Source organism: Gavialis gangeticus, unplaced genomic scaffold (assembly GCF_001723915.1).
Source record: "Gavialis gangeticus isolate Ggan-Ray unplaced genomic scaffold, GavGan_comp1, whole genome shotgun sequence".
Lineage (NCBI taxonomy): Eukaryota > Metazoa > Chordata > Crocodylia > Gavialidae > Gavialis > Gavialis gangeticus.
In genome coordinates this window covers 78,111,140-78,119,831 of record NW_017729025.1, presented here as the reverse complement: position 1 = coordinate 78,119,831, position 8,692 = coordinate 78,111,140, and the positions used below count along the sequence as shown (strand labels likewise).

General features: G+C 37.6%; 1 protein-coding gene across 5 annotated transcripts in view; it reads left to right on the top strand.

The window, feature by feature from the left end:
- The window catches only part of KATNBL1 (katanin regulatory subunit B1 like 1), a 39,478-nt gene that overhangs the window by 28,039 nt on the left and 2,747 nt on the right, over positions 1-8,692 (top strand). For all 5 annotated transcript variants that reach the window (XM_019518975.1, XM_019518974.1, XM_019518971.1 and 2 more), the window contains 7 exons: positions 4,068-4,108; positions 4,483-4,765; positions 5,623-5,741; positions 5,957-6,007; positions 6,101-6,190; positions 6,895-6,984; positions 7,482-7,575. In XM_019518975.1, the coding sequence (XP_019374520.1) occupies positions 4,068-4,108; positions 4,483-4,765; positions 5,623-5,741; positions 5,957-6,007; positions 6,101-6,190; positions 6,895-6,984; positions 7,482-7,575 (768 nt within the window). The remainder of the gene's footprint in view (positions 1-4,067; positions 4,109-4,482; positions 4,766-5,622; positions 5,742-5,956; positions 6,008-6,100; positions 6,191-6,894; positions 6,985-7,481; positions 7,576-8,692) is intronic.

Sequence of the window (8,692 nt, the reverse complement as noted above, 5' to 3'; positions counted from 1 at the left end):
ACAGGTTGGTGTGTTTAATGTCTTAGACATCATTAGGTTGCGTGTGTAAATAACAGGCTGCTATTGGGCTAAAGAATTGCTACCATCTCTTTTTTTCTGCCCTGCAAACCCTTCCTCCCTGGGAGAGAGCTGAGGCTCATCTTGACCACCCAAAACGACCTTTGTAGCAATAACCAGGGCTCTTTATCCAGGAACGACCAATCTGAAAGCATTTGAGACTTTTAAATGGCCCCCCCATCACCAACTTTGGTTGCAGATCATGTATATCCACTTTTAACTGAGATGATGAGCAGCTAGAAGATATAGCTGAAATTCTCCCAGCTCACCACAGTACATTTTAGTTTTGAGCAATTTGTTTTTATTCCTGTTTATTGCTTCGCTCAAATATGAGAAATTCTATATGCTCATCTGTAGGGAGATGCAGAGTATGCTGATATTTATTTACCCTGGAGCTCCTCACTAGTTCACTAAATATCTTTCACATCAAATAAAGTAATGGTATCTCTAGTACCCCTCTAGAATCATTGGCAGTGTGGTTGCACAGTTACCAGCATTTCCATTGTCAATTTGAAAGCAAGGAACGAATCCAGTTGAGGACAATGCGTATTCAAAATCTCAAGGGATTGTAAATGATCCACAATTTTCTAAGCAGCTACGAAATCTAAAAACAAGATCTAATATCAAAATGGATGCTAGGTCTTTAGTAGGCTTCCAAGGCCGCATCCAATTTAGTGCAGCTGTGCAGCATATGGTGCTGCAGATGTGTCTGTGGCACCACATACTGTACAGTCAGTTGGTAGGAGCAGTCAAGGGAGCAGCATGAAGGGCTTTTTGATCTCTGGATATCCAGGGGTCAAAAAAACCTGCAGAAAAAAAGCTGAGTGGTGTACATGTCAGCAGCATGCGGCACCCAAAGCCAGAGCATGGTTGGCCAGAGCTGCTCTCCACTACTGGCCAGGTTCCGTGTGGCAGGATTATCACTGCTGCTGCAGCCCCAGGACGCCCCCAGAATCCCAGGTAAGGCTGTTGGGGCCAGCCCAGTGCTGGCCCCAACCTCCCCTACCCCACCTGGGTAACTTGTTGCACACCAGAGCACACGTGGCACAAGCATTCACTAGTAGCAGCACAAGTATGCACACACGTCTAGATACAGCCCAGATGGCTATTGACAAATGCTACCATGTATAATTTCTGGATTAATACAGCAAAGTGATTTCCATCATAAAAAGATTAGACAGCCTCATGGTCATACAATCTGGATGTTTATTGCATTTACAGGTGCAGATGGATTTGTCCAGATTCACTATGTTCTTTTCTTTAATCTGTCAAGCAACCTGCAGTACATCTCCATCTGAAGGGAGACTAAATTAACCAGCTAATTACTATTTTTGACAGTGGATTATGTCAACCTCTTACTGAACCATAGTAGATGTAAACTTTTCTGTTTAGCACATAATATCAGTGTGAGAATTCAACTAAAGTGTTAAGTGATTTAAGTGCTTCCAGTTTCTCTTGCTTCACCTATCACACATCTCTAAATTATGAGCCATATCAAGATGAAGCCAGAAGAAAAAATCAGTAAAGGACTGCTTTTTAAATGACTGGAGATAATAGTTTAGTTTAACATCGAATAATATTTGATTGACTATAGATAATCCAGCATTTTCTTGGCATTGGGGGATTTTTGGAACTAAATGTTTCCAAAGTCCAAATGAGCAGAATGGATCTCTCTGCCTGACGACAAATGCAGGAAGCAGTGATCAGTCCATGACATAAATACAACAGCTAAGCTGGATAGATTCAGTGTGGCCATCTCAGTTGAGCCTGTGGCCACTTGATACAAGCTTTTATGGTGGCTGTGGTAGCCAGAAAATTCTGAGCTGAACATAGGGAATCCTTTTTTCATGGTGACTTGAAGTTTCTGTGCACTGCTTGTCTTGATGAAATACTACCAATCCATCAGCTGATTTTGGGATTCTGCAATTTGTCTGCAAAAGCTGTATGTTGGCACTAGCCTTTATCCCATGGCTAGTGTACTATATCTTCTATAAAATACTGTAAAACTTTTTGGAGCAGAGGATCCTGCTTTATATTGGATTTGCACAATACAACGCAATTGTCTTTCTAGTCTTTTCATTGATTCATGTTCTGATGAAGTTCACTCTCATCGTAATCAGTCTTGCAGTGTCATTCAGCACAGGCAAAGGAGGACCTCCTTCCTTATCCAAACCAATTTTCACACTTTTCTCTCTGTCCCAGTGTTGCCAGTCAAAAAAGGTAGTACTGTGTTCCCTTTTTACTGTTGTTAGTGAAATTTAAAGATCATAGCCAGCTGAAGCCTGTGAGTTTCTTACCCAGATAATGTAGGAGCAATGAAGGCTTAAAGAGAAATGCCCCACTAAAAACATTTTGCTGAGAGCAAAGTAAAATTGTGGAGAGGTGATGCCGGAAAGATGGTAATTCATGGTTTCACCCACTCCTAAGAACACAGATCTCTCCATTTCATTTCTGTGTGGTAGGATTTCTGCTTAGTTTCACGGAGCAGAGCTGGAGATGAAGCTGAAGGCAGGCTCCTTCTATGGTCTACTTCTTCCTCCAGAAATCAGCACAATAGTTACTGCTGCTCTAAAGAGTGCCTAATGCAGTTACAAGCATGTGGCCAGATGCAAGGTGGAGGGAACTGATTTGGGTCCCTACTTGGGAGAACTGTGGGTACATATACTGGACACCTGCTCTGACATGTGCTAACTAGTATACATCAGAGCAGACTCGATTTGGGTGCTGGAGTGTGCTAATTGGCATGGTCCAGCAGCCTCCGCATTTGTGTGTATTTGGCAACCCTGCATTTCAAAATGGCAGTGGGGGTGCTTTAACTAAAGCTCATCAAATGACTTTTAGTTAAAGGGCCCCACTTCTGTTTTGAAGCGCGGGATGCTGAATGCACGTGACACTGCAGGCACTTTTAATTAAAGCGCCACCCCCTCTACCCCAAAGCATGTGTAAAAATGCCGTATAAGTTTGGGGAGCAGAATTCTTGGTAGATTTTCTCCATGACCTCCTACTAAAGTTTTCTGTAAAGCTCAAAAAAGACCCTATTGAAGCTGTAGTTATTGTAAGATTCAGCAGGAGAGGCTTCTGATTGCATGTGGCTGACTTCGACAATTTTGACATTAAATGGATGTTTATGTAAATTTATGTTTAAATGGAATTGGACTAGATTCTGTACACATGAAAAAGCTCTTTAGCAGTTTAATACTTTTAATAAATTTGTTGGTTTTGAAATTCCAAATATTAAATGTATATTTTAATGAAGTGGCAGGTTTCTGGGTCTAATTTTAAATGAGATTATTGGCAAAGAAATGTAATTAGTGAGCTTTTTAATAATGACGAAACATGTATGCTGCTTAACTTTTTTTTTTTAAACTTTAATATGTACAGCACAATCTTAGCAGCAGTAACAGAAATTTTCCTTTGATTTATCCATATGTTTGCAGTGTAATTGATGTTGGGGAATTAATTCAGATAAGTGAAACTGAAGCAGTCAAGGTTGGATTGTAGATACCAGCTATGCTAGTTACATTTTGTCACTATACTGCCTCCTTACCCAATATTTACAGCTAATGTATTCAAAAGACTTAACCTCATAGCAGTGATTTCCTCAGTTGCAGTTTCTTCATCAAATTCAGATTATTTATGTTAGACAATGTAGTTATATTGTGCTGTTTACATACAATATAAAGCAAAATTGTTTACTATACCTACCATATTGGTAAAGTGAGAGATGTTTGATGTCACAATACCAGCACTTACCAAAGACATCACAATCTCATTACTGAACAGGATGCCCATAGAACAATATGGAGGAAAAGCTACATCTCCATAAAACCTGTAGCTCTTTAACAGGTACAAACCAATGGAAGAAAGTAAGCAAAAACTATTTCCATGTTTTGGTTATATGCGAATAGGGAAGGACCCTAGTCAAGTGGCTTTCTTTTTTTTTTCTGTGTAAATTGGACTTGTGTTTCTGCCTTTATTGTAATTGTGTGGCTCTTTCTTTCCTTCCGTAGAGTAAGAAATCTTCAAAACAGTTGGCTTCATACACAAACAGGTAGGAAATCTGCAATTTAGAATCTACAGAAAGGAATAAACTATTCAAATTGCCTGAATTTGAACTATTGGTTGAAGCTGCATGAATTAGTATTAATTTCAGAGCACTTTTGTTTTCTAATTTCTTTCCTGGATATTGTCATGAGTTTTTCCAGAGGAAAGTAGGAAGGAATAATACTAGACAGTTGCTATTCTAATTTTATTTAATTACAGTTCTTAAAATATAGGAAAGATCATTTTCTATTTTAAAAAAGAAAATATTGATTAAAAATTACCATTGCTATATTTGTTAATGTTTTAATGAATTTTTTTTTTACATTGTGTATAATGTCAAATGAAGCAAGACTGATTTAATATATCATATTGTTATTGCAGAACGACAGTTGGACAAACTTTGACCAGCCCGTGCTCTCTGTTCAAAGTAGTATATTGCAAAAAAAAAGTTCAACATTACAGCCCAAAGCCTTGTTATAGAAAAAATCAGTTCCCTAAAGTCAGGAGTTGTGAAATGGCAAATAAGGAAAATGAACTTGCTTGTGCAGGTAATCTGCCAGCAAAACTACACAGTGACAGTCGCACATTGCTATTAAATCCCAGTGATTCTGGTACCTCTCAAACAGAAGGTCCATCATCAAAATACAGTGGATTTTTTTCAGAGGCAAGTAAACTTTTAGAAGTATTTCTTAATATAACAGATCCATATTATCTGCAGTCCATTGATTTTATTTGGGGTTTTATTTAGTTGGCTCTGGAACCTTTTCATAGCGTGGTATCTTTCACTAGAGTATTTGGTTATGCCCAGCATTTTCTGTACCAGGCCTTTTTAAATAAGTAAAGTAAATCAAAATTAGTCTTTTTCTTGAGTGAATTGAAATTGAAAATTACTGCTGAATACTGCATTTTCATATTGGTATAGATCATTCATTGTGATATTTTGTAATTGACCAGATATTGAGGCATATGTGGGTTATTTTCTGGAGTGGTCACTCTAATTCAAGGTGGGGGGGCATGTATTAAAAATACCATTCAGTAGTAGAATTTTCAGAAATTTTGCCTAAACTTTAAATTCCTAACTCCTTGTTTAGAAACCAAAACAAATATGTGAATGTTTCAAAATTACTGAATAGCCAGGAGTTCCTGTTGAAATTGGTGACAAGTGCAGGCTGCTTGACATCTGTGAGTTGTAAATTGATTTATGTAGGTATCTAAGTGTAGGCATCTATTTTTGTACGTTTGTAATAGCACTGTTAGGCTTCTGTTGTTGTTGTTTGAGAGAGGAGGGTTCCTTAACACAGAATCTTCAAACAGGTAATAGTAAACAATGATTTTTCTGCATCTGAAGATTTCTGAGTCTGTGTCTATATAAAGTTGAAATTCCTCTTACCCATAAAAGCATGTTACAATTGAGATAGATAGATAGAAATCAAAGTTTTCTGTGCCGTATTTTTTCTTACAGCAATGTGTTGTGCAATAACTGATTTAAAATTCATTTTTGTATTTTCTAAAAACATTTAGGTTTCTCAGGACCATGAAACTATGGCACAAGTTCTTTTCAGTAGAAATTTGAGGCTGAATGTAGCTTTAACTTTCTGGAGAAGGAGAAGTATAAGTGAACTGGTAGCCTACTTACTGAGGTAAAACAAGTGGGTTTTCTTTAAAACCTTTTTTTTTTTTTAATTCCTTTCCAAAGGTAATAGCAATCCAAAACCTGCCACAGAACTGTAGCCTGTCCTTTTAATTTGTGATTTTGACCATAATTTCTGAGTGTTTTTAATTTAAAGTAATTCTGCTGGATTTAAGTGGTGTAACATATAATCAACTAATATCCTATTCTCCCTAATATCTCTAGGATACAGGATCTTGGAGTAATAGTAGATTGCCTTCCTGTGCTTACCAGCAGGTAAGAAAAAATGTTTAGGATGCAGGGAGTTTGAGTGGGATTCAGAATTAATACGTTTAAAAGTTCATGTAATTTGACGTATTCATTTTCTAGTTTACAGGAAGAAAAGCCATATGTATCAGTTGGTTGCTGTGTAGATCTATTGACTTTAGTAAAATTGCTGCTTAAAAGCAAATATGAAGAGTAAGTATCAAAACGAGTGGTCATATTAAAAAAAATATGGAGCTTAGAAGTAAATGATTCCAAAGACTTCCCTAACACCATTCATGCCATGAAGTGCTACTGCACTGTATCCATTGTGCACACGCCCAATTCCACCCCAGCACAAAAGTCTACATTGTAGCAGATGTTAGCTTTCTGCATGGAAACAGTAGGGAAACTAACATGCAAGACCACTTTCTGCAAAAGAGCTTCATGTATGAATCCCTGCCCTGATCCCCAACCCTCTCTGCTCCATTCCCTCCCACCCTCACCATTTGTGCAAAAGCCACATTGTTTCTTCTGCCAAGGGCTCCTCTGCAGTCATGGAGGAAGGAGCTGGCTTTGTCCTTGTACCAAGACTCATTTGCAGTCGGCATTAAAATTGTGAGGACCACCACTACCATGAGTCCAGGTTATGAAACTTAAGGAAAGTAATTCTCTAATGCAAAATCTCTTAAGGAATTATTTGTTATATGAGCTCTAATGTATGGCTTTAAAATGGAAAATAGCAATTTGAGGGTGTAAAGTCATTCTTCATGGATTTCCTGTTTGTCCTTTTTTTTTATCTGAGCGTTTACCTACATAGAAGAATCTTTTTATCTTTGCATTGAGCTATAGTGTTGGTGGATATTGTATCAAACTATCAAAATGAGAGAGATTATTCATATCTAAATATGTTGTTACAGATATGTGCTAGTTGGTTTAAATTGGCTCCAAGCTGTCATTAAAAGATGGTGGTCAGAACTATCTGCACACACAGGAAAGGTAGAGGATGGGTGAGTATAATAGTGTGAATACTGTAACTCATTTCTGTGGCTGTGTAGCCAATTTACCTAGGCTACTTTCTAGCCCTTCTAATGAGATGGATTAAAAAAAAAAATAGGAAACACAGTAACTTGAAATGCACAGAGCCAAAAAGTGTGTGTTACTTCTGTTGTAGTGTTTTATGTATTAACTACTTTGAAACTTTCTTTTAAAAATTGCTCCTTAAAAATGGAGCAAATGGTATTCTTTCAAAGAAAATTCTGTTTTAAAAGCTTTCTCAATTTTGCATTGCTTTTATTAAAATTTCAAGTCATGCAGTCATAATGAATAGTGCAAAAACTGCTGAATTTATTTGAACGGGAAGTTAATAACTGAGCCCTGCACTCTATTTGAAATTGCAATCCTTCAAAGGCCGTATCGACCATTAAACTGTTTTTGAAGATTGCTATGTACTTATCTGGATGCCATACTTGTTTCTGAAGTTATAATTGTATGCATTTTATTCCAGAAATATTCAGATTTTAAAAGAGCAATTATGTGGACTGTGGAAACAAGAAAATCATCTTACCCTGGTTCCAGGATATACTGGTAGTATAGCTAAGGTAATCTGTATGCGTTGGTTATAGATGATCATTGAAATCCTTGATATCAATTACAAGAATATTTTTATTGCACACATTTTGGAGGATGTGGGATTTTCAGTTCTGGAAATATTTTTAATGGTCAAGTAAATTGGAAGAGTGATCTGAAACGTCTGAGCTGTCCACCTTTTTAATATGTAATTTGTTAGCTGTCCTGTGGCATTCATGGTTTGTTTTGTTTTTCCTTTCCCCTTTTCTTTTTGTAATGTATTAAACTTCAACAGAATAAGAATGTACTTTTCTAGTAATGATATAGTTCTTGGATACTGTGTGGCTGGTATAAAACAATCAATGGATAGGTAGAGAGAATGCAAGAGGACATGCAAAATAACTGGTGTATGCCTGTAATCATAGCTCAACATGGAATTCATGTATCATAGAATTTCATTCCAAGATGTCAGCTTTCATTAAAAAAATAAAACAAACTGGTTCTTCTTGCCAAGATAATGCGGGTGGAACATAAATCAGCATAAAGTCTTAGTCTACATATAGCATAAAGAAAATGGCTCTGGAGTGTTGCCTAATTCACTTTATCTCAGTTGCAGCCTTGTGAAGCCTCTCAATTCCATGGCTGTGAGATCTGCTGTTTTGCTGCATCCAAACACCTGAATCTTGTTGCGTTTTGCTGTCCTACCGGGACCTGCTTGCAGCTGTTTTTTGAACGCTGGCTTTCCCCACGAGGAGATGTACAGTGTTCCATCCAGATAGCAGGGGATCAAGGAATTGGAACCAGAGTCTAGCTTAACCATAGAGTAACTTGGGCCAGAAATTTTAGACTGCTGCACTGAACTACCTGAAGAGCAGCACAACAGCTAAAGCCTAGGGAAATGAGCTGTTGAAACTGGCTGGAAATCTCCCTTGTGCATCTGGAGAAATAGAGGTTCCAGTCAAGGCCATATGGACAACAGTGTGGAGCAGCAGGCATGAGGGATCTATGTCTGTAGATCATAGCAGGAGGGGAAAACCTCATCTGTGCACAAAACTAATTTTGAAAATATCTGAGCAATTTTACATCTTGGGTACTTTTCAACTGTGCGCTACAAAGAAATGGAGGGAGGGAGGTTGTTTTTTTTTCCAC